A 22,888-nucleotide genomic window follows, 5' to 3' on the forward strand; every position below is an offset into this window, starting at 1 on the left:
TAGAAACTCGTAAAGGCAAAGAAGTGGATTCTCCCTCCCATAGAACATCCACAAGGAATGCAGCCCTGACACCTTGATTCTAGCCATGTGATACCTGTTTTGCCCTTCTGAATTCCAATAGCATACTCAACTTGTGTTGTTTTAAGCCACTATGCAGTAATTTGTTACAGCAGCAACAGGAAATTAAAACACCTCTAAACGGTTAATTTTGAATTATGAGGAGTATGAATTTGTTTTTCTTTATTTATCACTTTAGGATAAGTGGGTACGTTTTTATTGAGATATAATTGACATATTAACATTGGGTTAATATGGACTTATATATCTACCAGCTGCTAAGTTTGTACCCTTAAACAACATCTCTCCTGTTCCCTGAACGCCCAGCCCTCAGTAACCAACATTCCACAATCTGTTTTTGTGAGATAAGCTTTTTTAGATTCCATATAACTGTTATCCTGCAGTATTTGTCTTTCTCTTTTTGACTTATTTCACTCCCATAATGACTTCAAGGTCTCTTCATAGAGTTGCAAGTGGACAAGATTTTCTTTCTCATGGCTGGGGAGTAGTGTGTTTTATGTATTTACCACACACCTTCTTCATCCATTCATCTGTTGATGGACACTTACATTGTTTCCATATCTCAGGTATTGTGAATAATAATGCAGTAAACATGGGAGTGCATGTATCTCTTCAGTGTCCTGTTTTCATTTAAAAAAAAAATTTAATGTTTATTTTGATAGCGCATGCACACGAGTGGGGGAGGGGCAGAGAGAGCGAGACAGAATCCGAAGCAGGCTCCAGGCTCTGAGCTGTGAGCCCAAAGCCTGACATGGGGCTTGAACCCACAAACCGTGAGATCATGACTTGAGCCAAAGTTGGGCCCTCAACCGACTGAGCCACCCAGAAGCCCCGAGAGAATATGCTTTTGTAAAGTACATATTAAAAGTACACAAAAATCAAAGAGAAAAAAGTATGTACAAAAATTTGTTCAGATTCTTAGAGGAATGTTGTTAAAGAATATTGAGTCTTTCATTGAAAGGGTCGATCTCTTGGGGTGCCTGGGTGGCTCAGTTGTTTGGGCGACCAACTTCGGCTCAGGTCATGATCTCACCACTTGTGAGTTCGAGCCCCGCTTCAGGCTCTGTGCTGACAACTCAGAGCCTGGAGCCTGCTTCGGATTCTGTGTCCCGCTCGCTCTCTGCCCCTCCCTCGCTCCTGCGCGCGCTCTCTCTCAACAATAAAACGTTAAAAAAAAAAAAGGTCAATCTCCATTTCTTCAAGTAATTTTAACGTCACAGAGGAAAGAATATGTAGACGAATAAAGAAATTTTGTTTTGGACTGTCGATTTTCTGATGTATCCTCAATTATCATTCATTGTTGTCGTGATTTTGATGAACAAGCTTTCTTGATACCGCCCTTGACCCCTGGCTTTTTATTTCCTGAGAGAGTTGCTGATGGTGACAGATCCTAATTTTTTTCATATTCTTTTATTGTATTGATGGAGTCTATTTCATCGTATTTCAAAAAGTGAACTCGACAAGCAGGTTGCTTTCCTTGACAGCTCTAGTCTAAATTGCACACTGGTGTCACACAGAATTCAGCTGCAATCCGCAACTTTTGGGGAGTCCCTGACGGGCTCTGACTGCTTGGGTAACTAGGTCAAGCTCCCCAAACTTCCCACGTCCTAGGTAAAGACTGCACTCTCAGCCACCCTCCAACCACTGGTCGGTGAATCTGCAGGGAAAGGTAGTTTTCTGCCTTTCGGCGCGGACTGCTCACACTGTCCGGTTCTGCGCATGCCTAGTTCTGCGCATGCTTAGTACAGCCTTCTGCCTCTGGGCACTTCCGCCAGGCTTTTCCTCCCCTCCCGTTTTCCTCACTTCTCGCGTGGGAGGCGGTTCCCCGGCCGCCGAATCTCTGCGCTTTTCTGGGGTCAGTGCCTCATGACGAGGGAGCGATAGGTGAGCGCGGGACGGTTGGACGAGGGCCGAGGGGGGCGCTGCGCTGACTGGGAAGTCGCGGGGCGGCTGTAGACGGTCGGTGCCGGTTTGTGTGGAGGAGGTCCGTGGACCGGTGACGGCGGGATGGGGACGAGTCCATCAGCACTAGAGGTCGGGCCCCCCGGTGCTCAGTCCCTGCCGGAGCGGCCGGGGCCGTTCGCGGGGCCCGGTTCTGGAGGCCGCGGGAGGAGGGCGTGTGTCCGGAGGCGGTGGGAGAGGGACGGGGCTGCGGCCGGGAGGGGGGCGCGAGCGCGTCGGGTGGAGGCGGGGTGGTCCGGGAAGACGGGCGCCCCTGCCTGGGCTGACTCGGTTACCGCCCCGCCTCTTGGTTCTCCTTGTATCCTTCCTGGAGTCTGAGCGGCTCTCCAAGTCGGGTCGGTGACTGCTTCTTGAGGTGTGGTGTTACTCAGTCCGGCATTAGGGAAGGATCTCCAAGAATCCCTTACTTTTTGTCTCATTGAATAGAAACATTGTTTGTTTGTTTGTTTGTTTTTCTTCTCGAAGGTTACTGACTTATTCAGAATCACAGTTTGTTAGTGGCGAAGACTGGAAGTTGTGTCTCCCGACTCCAGAGAGACTGCCTGCTTTTCCACACGAGGAAAGGCAAATTACTTTATAAAAAGATCCTTGTTTTTAAAATTTTTATTTTTGAGAGAGAGAGAGAATGACTGTGAATGGGGGAGGGGCAGAAAGAGAGGGAGACACAGAATCTGAAGCAGGCTTCATCCAGGTTCTGAGCTGTCAGTACAGAGCCCGACGGGAGGCTTGAACTCACGAACTGTGAGATCATGACCTGAGCTAAGTCAGTCGCCTAACCTACTGAGCCACGCAGGTGCCCCTGTGAAAAGATCCTTTTGAGAAACCCAACCAGGACAAAGAAAACATAGACCTGTCCTTAAAGCACTGCTTTTTATCATTTTCTGTGGAATCACTAACCAAAGGTTTAGTAACAGTAGGAAAATTGATAAACAGAGTAGTCGGGAGTATTTTTTTGTAAGTTTATTATCAAGACAGAGAGAGAAATAGAGCGAGTCAGGAAAGGGCAGAGGGGGAGAGAGAATCCCAAGCAGGTTCCACACTGTCAGCACAGAGCCTGATGCAGGCCTTGGTCCCATGAACCCTGAGATCGTGACCTGAACCAAGAATCGAGGCTGAACTGACTGAGCCACCCAGCTGCCCCAGGTCGGGAAGTTTTTTGTTTTTTGTTTTTGTTTTTGTTTTTGTTTTTTTACAGTAGTTTGGTGAAGAGTTAATGTTGCTTCACTGAGTATATTGTTTTATTTAAACTAACTTTTTTATTTAAATTTTTTTTTTGTGAGCATCAAGAGAGGTTTAAACTGTGAAAAAATCCCCAGGAAGCAAATATTTACATTTAGTAGGTGGTCTTTGAACGTCTGCTGTCCTTTCTGAAGATCAGAGGAACTGACACGCTTCCTATCTATTGGGTTGTATAGTTTTATAGGGCAGGAGCATTCAGGAGCCGCCAGGCAGGCCAGGTCTTTTAGGACCTCATTCCTCCTGTAACTCAGCACAGCACCAGAGTTGTCTACACTTTTCCAAGACAGCAGAAAATGAACAAATCCCAGGTAAGTTGTTCATTCCCCACTTTATTTTGCGATGGACTTGGTGAATCCCATTGTAATGGGAAATTAGCAATAGATAGAAATCTACCTTTACAGAAAATAGAGAGTAACAGATCAATAGCAAGACTAAGGTGGCTTGTAGATACATACTGATCATTCTATATTTTAGAGCTTCTAAACTGACCTACAAATAACATCTCTGTTGTTTCTGATAACCATGGAGAAAGGAGGACACAGTCTTTTGGATACAGACAGAATTTTTTCAAGACACAAAGACTTCTTGGATGATATCTTTTTTGGTTTTAACATAGGGACACATAGTGAATATCCTTCCTGTGACAGCCCCGAAATGAATGCCTAAAACTGTTCCTCACTGAGAGTAAAAGGGTCTGAGAGAGAGTTCAAGTAGTTAATTTAATGATGGTCATGTTCGATCCTGGTGTAAAACCCGATATGTTCAGAGGAATGAATGGTCTACATGCCTGTTAACAAAAACTCTCCATAACTACTTTAGCCAGGTTGTGTATGCGAGTTTTATAGCAGATGGTTCAAAGTTAAATTCTCTGGTAAATGTGTCTGAGCTTCTCAAATTCATCCTATAGATTTCTGTCTTGGTTTTTCCCTTCCACTTTTTTGGGGTTTGTCCAGGTAAAATTGCCAATGATTTAATTGTAATTGCCTTCCTTCAAGAACTGCTCCATTACTCTTCTGACAGTCTCTCCTGGGGAGTCTTCTTTGTCTCTTCTGTAGCTTTCCTCATTGTACCCCATCGTTCAGTTCCAAGTTTGTATCCTTTGTCTACTAGTCATAACGTTTATCTCTACATGTATGCTGGAAAAATAATACTGTTTACTATTTTGAGCACTTCTAAAAATATGTAAATTATCTTAATGTTTATATGACAGGCATTTTCTCCCCTTAGTACACTAGTAATTTGAGATCTATCCATAGGAAGTTTATTTATTTACTTTTTTAAGTAAATAGTTTTTTAAAAATTTTATTAGAGTTTGTGAGTGGGGGAGAGGGGCAGAAGGAGAGAGAGAAAGGAGACAGAGGGAGAGAGAGAGAGAATGAGAATATCTTTTTTTTTTTTTTAAGTTTTTTAACGCTTATTCATTTTTGAGACACAGAGAGAGACAGAGAGCATGAGCAGGAAAGGGGCAGAGAGACAGGGAGACACAGAATCCGAAGCAGGCTCCAGCCTCCAAGCTGTCAGCACAGAGCCCGGCGTGGGGCTCGAACTCACAAACCGTGAGATCATGACCTGAGCCGAAGTGGGACGCTCAACCAACTGAGCCACCCAGGTGCCCCGAGAATGAGAATATTTTGAGAGAGAGAATATCTTAATCAGGTTCCACACTTAGGGTGGATCTTGACCCAGAGCTGACTCTCACGATCATAAGATCATGACCTGAGCTGAAATCAAGAGTCCGATGCTTCACCACCTAGGCACCCCTGTAGTTTGTTTCTTTTAATGTTGGATTTTCCTGCTATCTGGACACAGTATATCCTAAATACTGTATTTCATTGGTAGATATTCAGGTAATTCCATTTTTCATTGATATAAATACTGCTGTGAATATCCTTGTCATTCTCTATGGTAAATGCAGATGTATCTCCAGACCCTGGAGCATTGATTCTCAGAGTGAGGACCTTTGCCCAGAAATGGCAGCATCACCTCGAAACTTGTTTGACATGCAGATTGTGATCCACCATCCCAAACCTACTGGAAGAGAACTTTTGGAGGCCAGGCCCAGTAATCTGTGTTTTTAACAGGATGTCCGTGTGATGGTGTTAAGTTTAAGAATCATTGCTCCAATGTCCAGTGATTAATATTTTTGAGTTATAGGATATGAAGATTTCTAATTTTTCTAGGTAAATTGTTATTTATTAGAAAACTACTTTTCCTCCTTTCTCTCCAGATGTAAAAATTATTTTTACATTAAAGGGTGAAAAACTTCATTGTTTAATTTCCATGGGTCTGATTATTTAGTTTGTGCAACTTTCATAAATTTATGGCTTTTTAGGTTGTTTTATTCTACTGAGTTTTGTAAGAATTCCTGTGTATTTTATTTATTTGTTTTTTAAAGTTTAATGGGTATTGAGGAGGGCACGTGTTGGGATGAGCACTGAGTGTTGTATGGAAACTAATTTGGCAATAAATTATATTTAATATATATAAAAAAATTATTTATTTATTTTGACAGAGACATAAACAGCGTAAGTCGGGGAGGGGCAGAGAGGGAGACATAGAATCTGAAGCAGGTTCCAGGCTCCGAGTTATCAGCACAGAACCCGACTCAGGACTCAAACCCACAAACCGTGAAATATTACCTTAGCTGAAGTTGGACACTCAACCAAGTGAGCCACCCAGGTGCCCCACCAGGCAGATTTCTAATGCATTAAAAGCTTAAAATTCTACCTCAGTGGAGATTTAACATGCCAGTGTGATTTTCCAGGTACTTTTCAAAAATTGTTAAATTTCCCCCACATCCTGGAGTCTTCACAATTAGATGGTAATTTCAAACAATACTACTTTCGGAAATCTCTTTTATTTAGAAATCCTGCACCTCTTTCTTTTGATCAGAAATTACATAGCTTTTCTTCAGCTTATAAAACAAATTCTACTTAAAATAAGTTTTATTTTTAAAATAACAAATAGATTGCCAGCTTGCAGAGACCTGGGGGAGCATGTTCCATCCTCAGTTCTCTTCAAATGCTGCTGTCACTGTCGGTGCCCCGATGTCCCTCTCCCCGAAGCTACCAGTTGTTCCGTCTCCACATTTAATGTATGTATAAGCCATTCCATTGCTTCTCGGCCACTCTTAGCATTTGCAGATGTTGTACTTACTGTCAGTCCTTCAAGGTAACTGCTGAGACAGACTCCTTTCACAATGATTATGGCTTCTTGAGTCAAAAGAGTTTTTTCTGGGTCCTAAGAATGTGGTTTGTATAGAAGTCTGTCATCCACTGAAACCATATTTGTAAATGAAATACTAGCAGACCTAAGTTCCATTGTTTTGTCTATGGGAACAACTACAGAATGTTTTTGCACATATGTTTTAGTTCTTGCTGCGCCAATAAGAGATTTCACAGTGGAAGGCAATCCTCGCTCTGTTCCGAGAAGTCTTTGGCTGTGAAACTTTCCAAAGGGATCTGTATGTTCTGTCTAGTACATCAACTCCAACCAAGCTTGAGGTCATAGGGTTCAGGTATTTCTGCACTGTGACTGTGGAAACAGTTTCCCATGGGTGATTAGAAATGCGCTCTGAAGTCCGTATCTTCATGGTGCTGTCAGCCTGCATGATGACCCTGGGGTTCTGTAGGAGACAGACATCAGGTCACTTTCTTCCCATACGATTTGTCTAAGAACTCTTTTTGAAAACTTGAGTTTCCCCACTGTTTTGCAGTGTGATGTATGTCATAGTGCATACATCTCTGGGTCCTTTTGTGCTCTATTCATTTCCACTGCTTAGTTTGGCCCTTCTTAGGCCAGTACCACATTTGATAAAAAATATTTCAAGTGAGTAGTGTACATCCTTCCACACTTTTCTCGTCTTCAGCAGGATCCTGGCTTCAGTTGGCCCTTTGTGTTCCTGTACAAATATTGTTAGCATTCACAAATAACCTGCTGGAACTTTATTTGCAGTTGAATTGAATCTATAAGTCAATGTGGGAAAAATTGCTTATTTTCTGATATTGAATATTCTGCCTGTGAACATGATGTATTTTCTACATTTATGTAAGTCTTTAGTAATTTTAAAAGTTTCTTTGTGGAATTCTTGCACACCTATTGTTAGAGTTATTTCTATGTGTTTAGCATTTTTATTAATATATATGCTTTTTTTTTTTTGAGAGAGAGAGAAAGAGAGGGTGAGAAAGAGAGGGGAGAGGGGCAGAGGGAGAGGGAGAGAGAGAATTTTAAGCAGAGTCCACACTCAGGGCAGAGCCTGACAGGCCTGGATTCCATGACCCTGGGATCATGACCTGAGCCTAAATCAAGAGTTGGATGCTCAACCAAGTGAGCCATTCAGGATCCCCTAATATACCTGTATATATTTTTTTAATTTTTATTTTTTAAATTATTTTTTAATTAATTTATTGTTTAATTTACATCCTAGTTAGCATATAGTGCAACAATGATTTCAGGAGTAGATTCCTTAATGCCCCTTACCCATTTAGCCCATCCCCCCTCCCACAATCCTCCAGCAACCCTCTGTTTGTTCTGTATATTTAAAGAGTCTCTTTTTTGTCCCCCTCCCTGTTTTTATGTTATTTTTGCTTCCCTTCCTTTGTGTTCATCTGTTTAGTATCTTAAATTCCTCATATGAGTGAAGTCATATGATACTTGTCTTTCTCTGACTGACAGATTTCGCTTAGCATGATACCCTCCAGTTCCATCCATGTAGTTGCAAATGGCAGGATTTTATTCTTTTTGATTGCTGAGTAATACTCCAGTGTGTGTGTGTGTGTGTGTGTGTGTGTGTGTGTGTGTGTGTATGTATGTGTATATATGTATGTGTATACACATACATACACATATATATACAGATACACACACACACACACACATACACATACATTCATTTTGCATCTTCTTTATCCATTCATTCATCCATGGACATTTGGACCCTTTCGATACTTTGGCTATTGTCAGTAGTGCTGCTATAAACATTGGGGTGGATGTGCCCCTTTGAAACAGCATATCTGTATCCCTTGGGTAAATACCTAGTAGTGGAATTGCTGGGTCTTAGGGTGGTTCTATTTTAAATTTTTTGAGGAACCTCCATACTGTTTTCCAGAGTGGCTGCACCAGTTTGCATTCCCACCAGCATTGCAAAAGAGATCCTGTTTCTCCGCATCCTCGCCAACATCTGTTGTTGCCTGAGTTGTTAATGTTAGCCATTCTGACAGGTGTGAGGCGGTATCTCATTGTGGTTTTGATTTGTATTTCCTTGATGATGAGTGATGTTGAGCATTTTCTCATGTGTCTGTTAGCCATCTGGATATCTTATTTGGAAAAGTGTCTACTCATGTCTTTTGCCCATTTCTTCACTGGATTATTTGTTGGGTGTTGAGTTTGATAAGTTCTTTGTAGATGTTAGATACTAACCCTTTATCTGATATGTCATGTGCAAATATCTTTCCCATTCCATTGGTTGCCTTTTAGTTTTGCTGATTGTTTCCTTCGCTATGCAGAAGCTTTTTATTTTGATGAGGTCCCAATAGTTCAGTTTTGCTTTTGTTTCCCTTGGCTCCAGTGACGTGTTGAGTAAGAAGTTGCTGCGGCTGAGGTCAAAGAGGTTTTTGCCTGCTTCCTCCTCTAGGATTTTGATGGTTTCCTGTCTTACATTTAGGTCTTTCATCCATTCTGAGTTTATTTTTGTGTATTATACATATATTTTCAATTGTACTTTTTAATTGCTTGTTGCTGACATGTTATTTTTTATATATTGACCTTAAATCCAACAATTTTTCTACACTAATTTACTATACCTAATAATTTATCTCAACCTTATTTGCATTTTTAATATATACACATGTGTGATCTGGTATTAGTGACACTGCTGTTTACTTTTTCCAATTCATAAAACCTTTTTTTCTTTATTGCCCTCTTAGGTCCTCCAATATATGATACTCAATAGAAGCAAAGAGTAGGTTTCCTTGTCTTTATTCTATTCTCAAAGGGGAAGTTTTCCTCTCAATATGTGATTTTTGCTGCATTTTTTTTGCATTTCTTACCACATCAAGGATGTCCAGTTCTATTCCTAGTTACCTAAAGTTTTTATTTTCTTCATGAGTGCCTTTTAAACTTTATTAAATGCTTTTGGACATCTATTGAAATCATATTATTTGTCTCCTTCATTTTCTTAGTTGGTGAATTACATTAATTTTTAAATGTAAAACTACCTGGAGATTTCTGAAATAAATCTAACTGGGTCATGCTAATATTTTGTTTCGGGTTTTTGTTTCTATGTCTATGAGAGAGATTGACCACTAAGTTTTTGGCCAGGGGGAGATATGTTCTTCTTAGGTGTTAGTATTTAGCATCAAAGTATGTTGAATTCATAACATGAATTCTTGAATGTTTTCTCTTGCTTTCTCTACAAGATTTTGTTTTATTGCTACTTCTTTCTTAGATATACATCCATATGTGGCACCATCTGTGCATGGAGTTTGTTTGTTTCTCCTTCCTTCCTTCCTTCCGTCCTTCCTTTCTTCCACACCCAATCAGGGGCTCATTTTATACTCTGTTTGTATGATGTTGGCCTTTTCTTTTAGGAGATTCTCCATGTAAGTAACACCATATGGTGTTTGTTTTCTCTCTTGACTTACCATAATGCTCTCAAGGTCTGTCCATATTGTCACAAATGGTAGGATTTCCTTTTTCCTTTGTTTTTATGGTTGAATAGTAAGTATTCCATTGTGTGTGTTTACACACCACATTTTCTTTATCCCATCCATTCCTCTGTTGATGGACACTTACACTGTGTCATGCCTCAGCTATTGTAACCAATGCTGCAGTGAACAGGGGATTAAGGTGTGTTTTGCAGTTTTGATTCCATTTCTTTTGGATTTGTGCCTAAAAGTGGGATTTCTGGATCATCTGGTAGTTCCATTTTTAATTATATGAGGGACCGCCATAGTTTTCTCCAAGGTAGCTGCGCCAGTTTACATTCCCACCAACAGTGAAGGGTTCCCATTTTACGCCACATTCTTGCCATTTGTTATCTCTTGTCTTTTTGATGGTAGCCATGCTGAGAGGTGTGAAAGTGATATTTCATTGTGGTTTTGGTTTACATTTCCTTGATGATTCATGATATTGAGCACCTTTGCATATACATATTGGCGTTTGTAGGTCTTTGGAAAAATGTCGGTTCAGGTCCTTTGCTCATTTTAATTGGATTATTTGCTGGTTTGCTTTTTGAGTTGTATGAGTTGTTTGTACATTTTGGATATTAACGTCTTATCAGATACATGATTTGTGAATATCTTTTCCCAATCTGTAGGTTCTTTTCAGTTTATGGACTGTTTGCTGGGCAGGGCTCTTAAGTTTGATGAAGTCTTGTTTGAGCTTTTGTTGCCTTCCTTTTGGCATCTTATCCAAAAAAACATGATCCTAGAGAACAATGTTGAGCTTCTCCCCTATGTTTTCTTCTAGGAATTGTATGGTATCAGTTCTTATGTTTAAGTCTGATTCATTTCAAGTTAATTTGTATGAGTGGTGTAAGATAGGGGTATAGTTTCATTCTTTTGCGTGTTGGTATCCCGTTTTCCCACCACCATTTACCGAAGAGACTATCTTTCCCCATTGTGTGTTTTTGGCACTGTGTCAAAAATCAGTCGACCATATATGCGTGGGTTTATTGGGGGGTGTCTCTTCTGTTCCATTTGACTGCAACTGTTTTTATCACTGAAGTAAGTCTCTCTTTCGCCGCAGTTGGTATTCCCTGTAATGTACCTTAATTAGGCCTTCATTCACTTCGTTCGTTAACCATTTATGAATAGTTAGTACGTGTCTTAATGTGTGCCAGCTGGTGAGGATTCTAAGAATGAGACATCGCTCTTTATAAGGAGAAACTCTTAGGACTGTGTAGGGCGTTAAAAGAACTCACGTGATTTTGACGTTACCGTAAGTCCTACGGTGGGGATCCTGTTTTGTTTTCCTTATGATTTTTCATTTCTGGTTAAAAATGAAAAGACAAGATTTTCAAGCCTAAAATAACATAATTGTTTTTTGTATTGGGTGACGTAACCCATTTGTATTTGTTCTTGTTAGGCTTTAGTCCCTCCATCTGACAATGTATTTCTTCCCTATGCTTTTTCTTGGTTGTGTGGGGCACCCCGATTGAGTGGGAGCCGGCAGGCGCCAGTGAAGAATTCACTCAAGACAGAACAGAAGAAATAGAAGTTTACTGGATACCCTGCAAGGGAGCAGCTGGCAGGATGGCAAAGGGGAGACCGTCTGCTACTAGGCGGTGGTGAGGGGCTGTAGTTCTAGAGTAGCTGTAACTTTTCCTCCTTTTTTGGTAATCTTAGGCACTGTGCCTGCCGTGGGCAGCCCATTGGTCAGTGAGGGCCTGTGGCTTAATGAGCCTGTTCACGTCAGCTTGGTGGTCGTGGTCGTGGTCGCTGTGGGTCCTTTTGCCTTGCTCAAGCTTTGACTGCTCAAGCCTGTTGTATACACAGGTGGTCTCTAGAGGTTGTTCTTTTGTATTTTATTGGATTATTTTGTTTTGTTTTTTCAACACTGCATCAGTCAGCTTGTGTCATAACAAAGGATTCCTAAATTTATTTTTTGTTTGTGTCTATGATCTTAGGGGCTAAGGCGTGGCTCTGTTCCCTGTGCTGTGCATTGTGGGGTCAAGGATGAAGGATGATGTCTCTGAAACTTCTCCCTGAAGTGACACATTTCCCTTGTACTACTTTTCATTGGACAAAGCAAGTCACGTGGCCCAGGTTCATGTCAGGGGCAGGATTTGTAATGTACCCTTATGGGCAGGCAGGGGGCCAGGAGTTAAAGTTTACTCCTTCTAGAGTGGTTCAGTATTTAAGTTTTATTCTAATATTAATTATCATTTAAGTTTAAATTGTGGTTATAGTTTGTAATTTTCTTTCAACATATAAAAGGACTTTTATTATTACTGCAATTCGACCTTTACCTTCAGTCATCTTCTGCTATCCCATATTTTGTGGAAGCCCTCTGAAGTATTTTGTTTTCCTTAATGAAGAATATTTGTAATACTGTTTTTCTAATTTTTTTTTTCAACATTTATTTATTTTTGGGACAGAGAGAGACAGAGCATGAACGGGGGAGGGGCAGAGAGAGAGGGAGACACAGAATCGGAAACAGGCTCCAGGCTCCGAGCCATCAGCCCAGAGCCTGACGCGGGGCTCGAACTCACGGACCGTGAGATCGTGACCTGGCTGAAGTCGGACGCTTAACCGACTGCGCCACCCAGGCGCCCCTGTAATACTGTTTTTCAAACAGTTTGATGGGGCACCTGGGTGGCTCAGTCACTTTAGCATCCTTCTCTTGATTTCGGTCCAGGTCATGATCTCGCAGTTCCTGGGATGGAGTCGTGCTTGGGGCTCCACACTCACAGCATGGAGCCTGCTTGGGATCCTCTGTCCCTTTCTCTCTGCTCCTCCCCTGCTCGTGCTCTCTCTTTCTCCCTCTCAAAATAAATAAAGAAACCTAAAAAAAATTCTTGAAGCAGTTTCATTAAAGGACAGAGCTGGTATTTCAGGAATGATTTGGAATCGAATATATCTCTTGATTGGTGAATTCTAATTATGTGCCTGGATTATACTATGTTAAGTAAGTTTTCTGGATTAGCTAGTGCAATCCTACACCACCTTTATGCTGTAGGTACTGAAATTACAGAAGCATATAAAGATTTACATTTGGGATCTATATAGAATAGTTCATTTGCAGAAAATGCAGTTTGAGAAGTGGACAAATTGGAGATCTCTTGACTCCTAGTCGACCGGAAGATGCCTCTTCTGCCAATTTGAAGCTTGAAATGTGGGAACCGGAACTCACATTACAAGTGATACTGGAAGTGTTCTCAGTGGTTCCTGAGGTGCCTACTGGTTTTGAAAATGACTCAGGAAGATCTTTGTGTGCTGCTGATTTTATCATCTTGCTCCACCTCACTTCTTCATAGACTTGTCATGTCTCAGTGTATTCTCCCACTTCAGATACTTAAGGAACCTCAGCCTTTATACTCACAATATGTAGCTGCATCAACAGGTAGAAACATGTTATTTACATATATTTTTTTAACTTTTTTATGTTTATTTTTGAGAGAGAGAGAGAGAGAGAGGGAGAGACAAAGACAGAACATGAGTTGGGGAGGAGCAGGGAGAGAGGGAGATACAGAATCCCAAGCAGGCTTCATGCTGTCCATACAGAAAACGATGTGGGGTTCAAACCCGTGAATAGGCAGAACATGACCTGACCCGAACTCAGAGGTTTAACCAACTTAGCCACCCAGACACCTTCGGCTTTTTCCTTTTAAACTGGAGAATAAAAATTTGTAACAAAATGTATTGATAGTATATTCATGTAATTCATAAATATCAACTTTGGTAGTACTCAAAAATATTTTTTGTTTTTAAAGTTTTTTTTAACGTTTATTCATTTTTGAGAGACAGAGAGAGACAGATCATGAGCAGGGAAGGGGCAGGGAGAGAGGGAGACACAGAATCCGAAGCAGGCTACAGGTTCCGAGCTGTCAGCACAGAGCTCGTTGCGGGGCTCGAACTCACGAACCGCGAGATCATAACCTGAGTAGAAGTCAGACGCTCAACCGACTGAGCCACCTGGGCGCCCCTGTACTCCAAAATATTCTTTAAGGTGGAAAGTGATCACACATTTTGAAGACTTGGTCTAGTTTACTCTGTGATCCATTGCATGAATTCCTTTATGGCCCTTTCTGTCATCACAGATCCGGGGTGGATTCTCATCTTTTCCTCCGCTATTTGCCCTCTTCTCATTTCACGAATGTGGTAGAGGAGCCCCGCCTTTCCTTGCACCTGGGACCATGACCCTGTGTTCATGAGAGCACGGGGTTCCTGTTCTCCTACAGCCGTTGTTCAGTGAGGCCCCACTCAGAGCTAATTTTGCTGCTTGTTTTAGTTTGTATTGTGCGTACTTCACCTTAGCGATTGTAACTTGTTACTGCATGTTTTCTTATCAGAATATGTGCTCCTTGAATACAAGAACAGTTTTATTAATCTTAGCATTTCTAAGAATTGGAACAGTTCCGGATACATTGTGGGATTCGGTGATTTTTACATTAATAATACCCTGAAGCAATGGCATAGTGTTTGTTAGATTTCTCGTCTCCCCTCAAAGCCTAAAGCCAAACACACCTTCTGCAGACTATTTTGGTAATCATGAGAAGGATCGGTTCCCATACAGCTTTTTCCATGTCACCCACTTCTGAACATTTCAGATTGAACAGAAATTCCAGGGGTCAGTATCATTTAAGGATGTGACCGTGGGCTTCACCCAGGAGGAGTGGCAGTGCTTGGACTCAAGTCAGAGGTCCCTGTACAGGGACGTGATGCTGGAGAACTACAGCCACCTTGTCTCAGTGGGTAAGGACTGTTTTTATATAATTCCAAGTAGCATGTTTTGATTGTGTTAATTATGAGGCGTATAGGCTCTGTGCCGCGTTGAATGATATTTAAGATCGGAATTCAGGAGTCGTTGCCGATTGACCGCCTTTGGGCGCCAGGAAGATAGTTGTGTTTACCTCTCCAGTGAAGTGTTCCGTGGCTTCTTCACTGAGCAGCTGCAGCGGCTTCCTCCTCTTCCAGAGGCCCTGAAGCCTAGGCCACCTGGTCTGAATCCTGAATGATTTCACGTTGACAGGGTCCTGTGCTACCAAACCAGAGGTGATCTTCAGGCTGGAGCAAGGAGAGGAGCCGTGGATATCGGAGGAAGAATTCCCAAGCCAGAGCCTCCCAGGTGAGTTGATACATACGGCACCGATGAACATCAGGACATTTATTACCTTCCCATGATTAACCCAGGGCTGGGCAACTTTGGAATGTGTTTTTAAGGTACCTGTTTAGAAGTCATAATCCAGTGAGTGACTGAGAATACTGGTTATTGAACCAAACCTCCAGATTCTGCTCTCACGAAAAATGTTCTCCTGTTTGATTCACATTTTGAATATTCACCATTCTTACATTGGTCAACAGACCAATCTTTGCCTTCCTCCCCTTTGCCATCGTTTTCCTGCATGAGTCTGTGTTTCTCAAAGCAGTGTCAGCCTGCGACCTTACCTGGGTTGTTGCACTGCATTCCTGCTGTTCCCAGGCATTGTTTCATACACTGATTTTCCGACTCAAATAATTTTTGAGTGCTTGCTGTTGTCTAAATACCATAGTAGTGAGAGGCGCGTGGGTGGCTCAGTCAGTTGAGCGTCTGACTTCAGCTCAGGTCATGATCTTGCTGTCCATGAGTCGAGCCCTGCATCGGGCTCTGTGCTGACAGCTCAGAGCCTGGAGCTTGCTTCAGATTCTGTGTCTCCCTCTCTCTTGGCTCTCCCCCACTCGTGCTCTGTCTCTCTCTCTCAAAAATTAATAAATGTTAAAAAAATTTTTTTGATTAAAAACAATTAATAAATGCCATAGCAGTGAAAGAATAATGTGCCAGTGACTTTATACAAGTAGCACTAGTGGCCAAGAGATGCACGCAGAGGTGGTCAACATCACTAACGTGAGGGACATGCGCATCCAGCCACATCACACCATTTAGAATGGCTAGCACCAAGAAGACAAGAGAGAACAAGTGTTGGCGAGGATGAGGAGAAGAGGGAACTCTTGTGCACTGTCGGTGGTGGTGATGTAAATTGGTTCACCTACTGTGGAAGAGGGTGTGGAGATTCCTCAAGCAGTTAAATATAGAACTGTCCTAGGATCCCGCAGTTGTACTTGGGAACATACCCGAGGAAAATGAAAAGAGGATATCGAAGAGAATATACACATTCATGTGTATCACGGCCGTATTCACAATAGCCAGATCTGGACACAACCTGCGTGCTCGTCAGTTCATGAATGGCTAAAGAAAGAAAAGAGAGTAGTATCATTCAGTCATGAGAAATGACATCTTGCCACTTTAAGAGAAAGACAGTTACCGTGTGGTGTCACTTATATCTGGAATCTGGAAAAGGGAAACTCATGATAACAGAGGGTACTGTGGTGGTTCCCAGGGGATGGGGAGTGGGAAAGGAGGGATGGTACAAGATCGGAAGAGATAAGTAAGCCGTAGAGATGGTGGATACCATATCAAGAATGCAGACGGTATCGTATTGTGATCATCACACTTGCCAAGACACCAGAACTGAATCGTTCCAATCACTAATAAGGCATGGGAATTGTGTAACATAATAAAGGTGCTGATTATTGGTACAGTAGCAGTCATAATACAGTTTATAATTGTCTGAAACTAACGTGCACCTTGAATTTATATAGTTATATGTCTCATACATTTAAAAAGTAGCACTAGAAAGAGATACTTCTGCGTATTAACGCTGTGTAGTGGTATAAAATGACCTTGGAAATTAGGGCAGAGTTAAATTGTGGTGCTTTAAGAAGAGTAGTCAGGGGAGACCTAAAGTAGGAGATCAGCCACCATTAGAGCAGGATTTGAGTGAAATGTTTGTGTGAGTTGGGTGGTTTCTGCCTCTTCTCGGCAAGGGGAATAGCACCCACTAAGCCAATGAGCAGGAATGTGTTTGGTGGTTTTTGGGAAATAGCAGGGAAACAAAAAAAAGTCACAGTGGCCAGAGGGGAGTGAGTGATTGATGAGTGTGGGACAGGAAATGACGTCAGGCAGTTGTGGTCCACAAGGTAAATATCATAAGTCTTATTAAAGTTTTTAATGTTAACCTTTTTAGTATATTTTGGTTAACAAGCAATGCGTGGTTTATGTTTATAAGATCTTTCTCGCCCGTGGAGAAGATATTGGGAAGAGCATAAGCACTACAGATGTCGCTAGAGGACGCTTGTCGTTTTCCTTAAGGGTGATTATGGTCAGTCCAGATTGGAAGGCATGGAGGTAACGAGAGGAGGGTGGATTCTCTCTGTGTCGGGAAGAAGAGTAACAGAAAGGGAAGAGAGGGTGGGACTTGAAGGATTTTAAAGAATAATGGTTGAAAGCTTCCCAAGTTCGGCAGAAGACCTAATAGTATTCATTGAAGAATCTGCGTGAACTCCAAGTAAGATAAATGCAAAGGGATCCACGCCAATGGCATGTCATGATTACATTTCTAAAAACAAGAGAATGTTTCAAAGTAGCCGGAGAGAAACATCTCCTTTTCTTTGGAAATGATAGTGGATGTTTCAGCCAAAAGCATGGAAGCTAGAGGGAAATAATGCCCTTATTTGATACTGAAAGAAAAGAACTTTCAGACAAAAGCGGTATCTTATGAACATATATTCATGAAAGGAGAGCTGAAGATACCATAAAAAGGAAAACTAAGAGAAAGTGTTGTAAGCAAACAAAGGTTTTAAAAATGGCTAGAGGAAGTTCTCTGAATCGAAAGGAAATAACACTAGAAAGCTGGAACTTTAGAAAAGAAAGAAAATGGAAGTGGCAAAAATAAGGGTAAAAGTAATGGAGTTTCCTTCTCATGAGTTTCTATAATCATATTTGATTCAGGCAAAATTTAGAAATATCTTATGATTTGATGCTCTATGTGTGGAGAAAATGATATAATTACATTTAAAAGATAGAATAAAGGGCTTTAAATGGAATTAAAGTGTTACATTTCTCTTGAAGCGATAAGATGTTGATCCTAGAAGACTGTGATAAATTATATATGTGCCTTTTACCTAGAAATGGACTCAAATACCTAGAACAACCACTAAAAAGTTATATGAAGTGGTACATTCAGAAAAAGCATAAACAGAAAAAAATGAAATACTCTAAATTAATGAAAATGGAATGTTTAAAATAATGTTCAGGTAACCAGTAAGAAATTAGTTAGGAAGAGATGAATGAGAAACTGAGAAAACAACCGAAAAATAAAATGGCAGACTGAAACCTTGACATTAGCAGTGTTCACCATCAATGTAAATGAACTAAATACACCAATAGGCATATAAATTGGTAGACTGCATGAAACAGAAAACATGATGCAGAAATATGTTATCTACAAAAAATTCACTTCAGAGAGAACATAGTGAGGTTGATAGGGAATAGAAAAAGATGGGGGCACCTGGGTGGCTGGGTTAAGCATCTGAGTTGGCTCAGGTCATGATCTCACAGTTCGTGAGTTTGATCCCCACGTCAGGCTCTGTGGTGACAGTTGAGATCCTGGAACCTGCTTCAGATACTGTGTCTCCCTCTCTCTCTTCCCCTACCCTGCTCATGCTCTGTTTCTCTCTCTCTCAAAAATCAACAACAAAATTTTATGAAAAAGGTGTACTATGCAAATATTAATGAAAACAAAAGCAAGATTGACTCCATGAATATCAGATAAAGTAGTCTCGACAGCAAAGAAAATTATTAGAGAAAAACAGGCAGTGATCCAAAATGTGACCGCAGCAAACAACAGAACCTCCTAGGACACAAATCAAAACTGACTGAACTGAACGGATAAATAAACAAATCTTCAGTTATATTTGGGGAATTCAGCACCTTACTCTTAGTAATTGGTAGAACTTGTAGACCACAGATATGAATTAATAGCAGATGTGGAAGAGCTGCAGAGCACATCCCTGAACAGGATTGAACGAAAATGTAGAATACTACCTAAAAGACTGGGGTACCTGAGTGGCTCAGTTGGTTAGGAATACTACCTAAAAGAGCAGGATATGTGTTCTCCTCCAGTGCTCGTGGAGCATTCAGTAAGGTAAAACATATACTGGGCCATGAAGAAAGCTTAGGAAATTTTGCAGAACTGAAATCATGCTATGTTGTCCGTACATAAAGAAATCAAACTGTGGGGGCACCTGTGTGGCTGAGTTGGTTGGGGTCTGACTTCGGCTCAGGTCATGATCTCACGGATTGTGAGTTCAAGCCCCATGCTGGGCTCTGTGCTTACAGCTCAGAGCCTAGATCTTGCTTCAGATTCTGTGTTTCCCTCTCTCTCTGCCCCTCCCCGACTTGTGTTTTGTCTCTCTCTCAAAAATAAATAAAAACATTACCCCCCTCCCCCCAAAAAAAAACCCCACAAAACAAAAAACAAAAAAGAAAAACTGAATCAGTAACAGGGAGTCAACAAACCTTACGAATTAAACAAGACCCATGTAAGTAAAGCATGAATCAAAGAAGTCTCAAAGGAGATTTTAAAAATACTTAGAACTAAATGAAAAAGTATACCAATTTGTGTGTGAAGCAGCTTAAAGTGCTGTTATGGAAGTTTATAGTAATAAATGCTAACATTGGATAAGATGAAAGGTCTCGAATCCGTAATGAACTTTCTACCTGAAGAAAGTGGAAAAGAGCAAAGTAAATCCACAGCCAGTAGGAGAAAGAAAATGAAAAAAGCAGAAATCAATGAAGTTTATAATAGGAAAACAGAGAAACCTAATGATACAAAGCCAGTGCTTAGAAAAAAAATAAAATTGATAAACCTAGCAGTCTTCACACACACGCACACACACCCCAAACCACCAATGAGTGGGGCTATCACTTCTGCATTCATTAACAGGATGATACTTTAAATGTTATGCTTTTCATTTGACAGTCAAGAAGAGATGGATCAATTCTTTAGAAATCCTAAACTACCAAACTCAAGATGACATGGACAATTTGAATGGTCCATAGATTGTCATAAAGGTGACGTAGATAATTTGAATTAAAGAAATTTAATGTAAAGAAATAGATTAAAAAAATCTACAGATGTTTTTACCGTCTATCAAACATGTAACCATTTAAGGAGGAATTAACACTGATTTTACACAATCTCTTGTAGAAAAATAGAAGGAAAAAGTTCTTTTTTTTTTCAATATATGAAGTTTATTGTCAAATTGCCTTCCATACAACACTCAGTGCTCATCCCAAAAGATGCCCTCTTCACTACCCATCACCCACCCTCCCCCCCTCCCACCCCCCATCAACCCACAGTTTGTTCTCAGTTTTTAAGAGTCTTTTCTGCTTTGGCTCTCTCCCACTCTAACCTCCTTTTTTTTTTTTTTTTTTTTTTTCCTAGAAGGAAACAGTTCTAATGGAGTTTTTTCTTATCCCGATACCAAAACCATGTAACGATAGCCCAGGAAACAATCTATAGATCGATATGTCCCATAAATTTACTAGCACAATTCCTTAACAAAGTATTAGCAAATAGAAACTAGCCATATATAAAAAGAATCCTACACTGTGACCGAGTGGGATATATTCCCAGTATGCAAAAGTGGCTCAACATTCTAGAACCAATCAGCGTAATCTACCATAGGCTGACAAAGATGCTGTTATACATAAAATTGCTTTATTAATTTCCTTTCAGATTGTTGATTGCAGTTGCATAGAAGCCTCACCTGATTTGGGGGTGGTTATATTGTGGCTTACAGCTTTTCAGAATTTATTTATTACCTCGAGTGGCCTTTTTGTAAATTCCTAGGGATGATTTGTAGTTAGAGGGAACTTTTCCACTCTTTCTTTAAGGCCAAAGAATTGTTTCCTTAATCCCAAAAGCAGATGGTCGCTCTTGGAAGAAAAACTACAAATAATTCTTAGGAATATAGATGCAGAACTCCAAATAAAGTCCAACAGTGTAGGAAAAGAATTATATACCATGACGAATTAGGATTTATTCCAAACCTGCAAGCTCATTCAACATTCAAAAATCAATTAACATAATCCATCCCGTCAGTAAGCTGCAGAAAGAAAAACTGTATGATCCTTTGATAGGATCCTTTGATGCAGAAGAAGCATTTAACAGAATCCATGTATGATTAAAATTCAGCAAACTAGGAATAGAGAATTTCCTCAAGTTGATGAAAAACATCTACCAAAAAATCTGTTAACATCACATATAATAAAGAGAAACTGGGTGCTTTCTCTCTAAGATCAGGAGCAAGTCAGGGCCATCCGGTTTCACCACTCTTATTTAGACATCTTAGTAGAAATCCTAGGTAATGCAACAAAACAGGGATATGAAAGGTGACAAGGGAAGAAATAAAACTCTTCTTTTTGCAGAGATTCGATTGTCTAAGAATCCTAATGCGGCACACTCCTACAACATAGAAGTCATTTATAGGAAGGTTGCTGGATACAAGCTTAATATTCAACTGGCATTTGCCTTATTAATATTTAAAAATTTTTTTTTCAACGTTTATTTATTTTTGGGACAGAGAGATACAGAGCATGAACGGGGGAGGGGCAGAGAGAGAGGGAGACACAGCATCGGAAACAGGCTCCAGGCTCTGAGCCATCAGCCCAGAGCCCGACGCGGGGCTCGAACTCACGGACCGTGAGATCGTGACCTGGCTGAAGTCGGACGCTTAACCGACTGCGCCACCCAGGCGCCCCAGCCTTATTAATATTTTAGTTGTAGTTGTCTTTTTATTGGTGAGTTGTAAGCATTCTTTCCATATTCTGTATATCAGTCCCTAATTAGGTATATTGTTTACAAATATTTTCTCCCGTTTTGGCGTTGTCATTTTACTATCTTGGCTGTGCGCTCTGCAGCAAAAGAGTTTTTTGTTTCATGAAATACAGGTTATCTGTTCTATCTTTTGTCACTATTGGTTTTGGTGTTGTACCTAAAAGGGTTGTGTCTATCCCAAGGACAAAAACATTCATTCTTATATTTTCTTTAAGTAAATAGTTGTTACATTTAGGTCTGTTACCCATTTTTGTGTATGGTGTGAGAAAGGGGTTTAATATTTTTACATGTAGATATCCAATTGGTTCAGCATCAGTTGTTGAAAAGGATTTGTGTGTGTGTGTGTGTGTGTGTGTGTGTGTGTGTGTGTCCGTGTGTCTGTGTGTCCGTGTGTCCGCGTGTGTGTACCCATTTTACCTACCCGCAAACCCACACCTCTGGAACCAGCAGTATGTTCCCTGTATCTATGAGATCCCTGTTTGCGGTTTTCTTTTTTCAAATTCCATATATAAGTGAGATCATAGAGTATTTGTCTTCCTTTTTCTTACTTGTTTCACTTTGCATAATGCCCTCAGGATCTATCCATGGTGTCCCCACATGGCAAGATTTCATTATTTTTTATGGTTGAATAATATTCCACATGTATATAATGTTTGTAAAATGTATAGTAAATATACACATATATACATATGTAAAACATGTGTAATGTAGTATATGTAATTTATGTAATTTAATATATAACTATTTACATGTTTATTCTTCATTTATTTATATAATGCTGCAGTGAACAAACGTGTGTATATCTTTTCAGGTTAGTGTTTTCATATTTTTCAGATAAGTACCCAGAAGTGGAATTGCTGGATCATATGATAGTTGTATTTTTAATGTTTTGAGGAACTAACTACCATGTTGTGTTCTATGGTGGCTTCACAGTTTACCTTCCCACGAACAGTACCCAAGGGTTTCCTTTTCTTCACATCCTTGTAAACAGTGGTTATGTCTTTTCTTTTTGATAATAATCATTCTAATAGGCATGAAGTGATCTCTCATTGTGGTTTTGGTTTGCGCTTCCCTGATGATGTAGAGTACCTTTTTCAAGTACCTGTTGGCCGTCTGTATGTCTTCTTTGGAAAAATGTCTATTCATATCCTCTGCCCATTTTAAGTCAAATTTGATTTTTCTTATTGAGTAATATTAGTTCTGTTTTGGACATTAACCCCTTATCAGATA

General features: G+C 40.5%; 1 protein-coding gene and 1 pseudogene across 1 annotated transcript in view; one reads left to right on the forward strand and one right to left on the reverse strand.

The window, feature by feature from the left end:
- Positions 1-22,888, forward strand: part of LOC124518719 (zinc finger protein 33B-like) — a 78,455-nt gene that overhangs the window by 38,618 nt on the left and 16,949 nt on the right. Inside the window, 1 exon segment of the mRNA XM_047088767.1 lies at positions 14,971-15,066. Within this exon segment, the coding sequence (XP_046944723.1) occupies positions 14,971-15,066 (96 nt within the window).
- Positions 6,310-6,871, reverse strand: LOC124518680 (PRELI domain containing protein 3B-like; annotated as a pseudogene).

The sequence above is a fragment of the Lynx rufus genome, unplaced genomic scaffold, assembly GCF_022079265.1.
Source record: "Lynx rufus isolate CCGP_SWC_20201006 ecotype Redwood Valley unplaced genomic scaffold, mLynRuf1.p SCAF_25, whole genome shotgun sequence".
Classification (NCBI taxonomy): domain Eukaryota; kingdom Metazoa; phylum Chordata; class Mammalia; order Carnivora; family Felidae; genus Lynx; species Lynx rufus.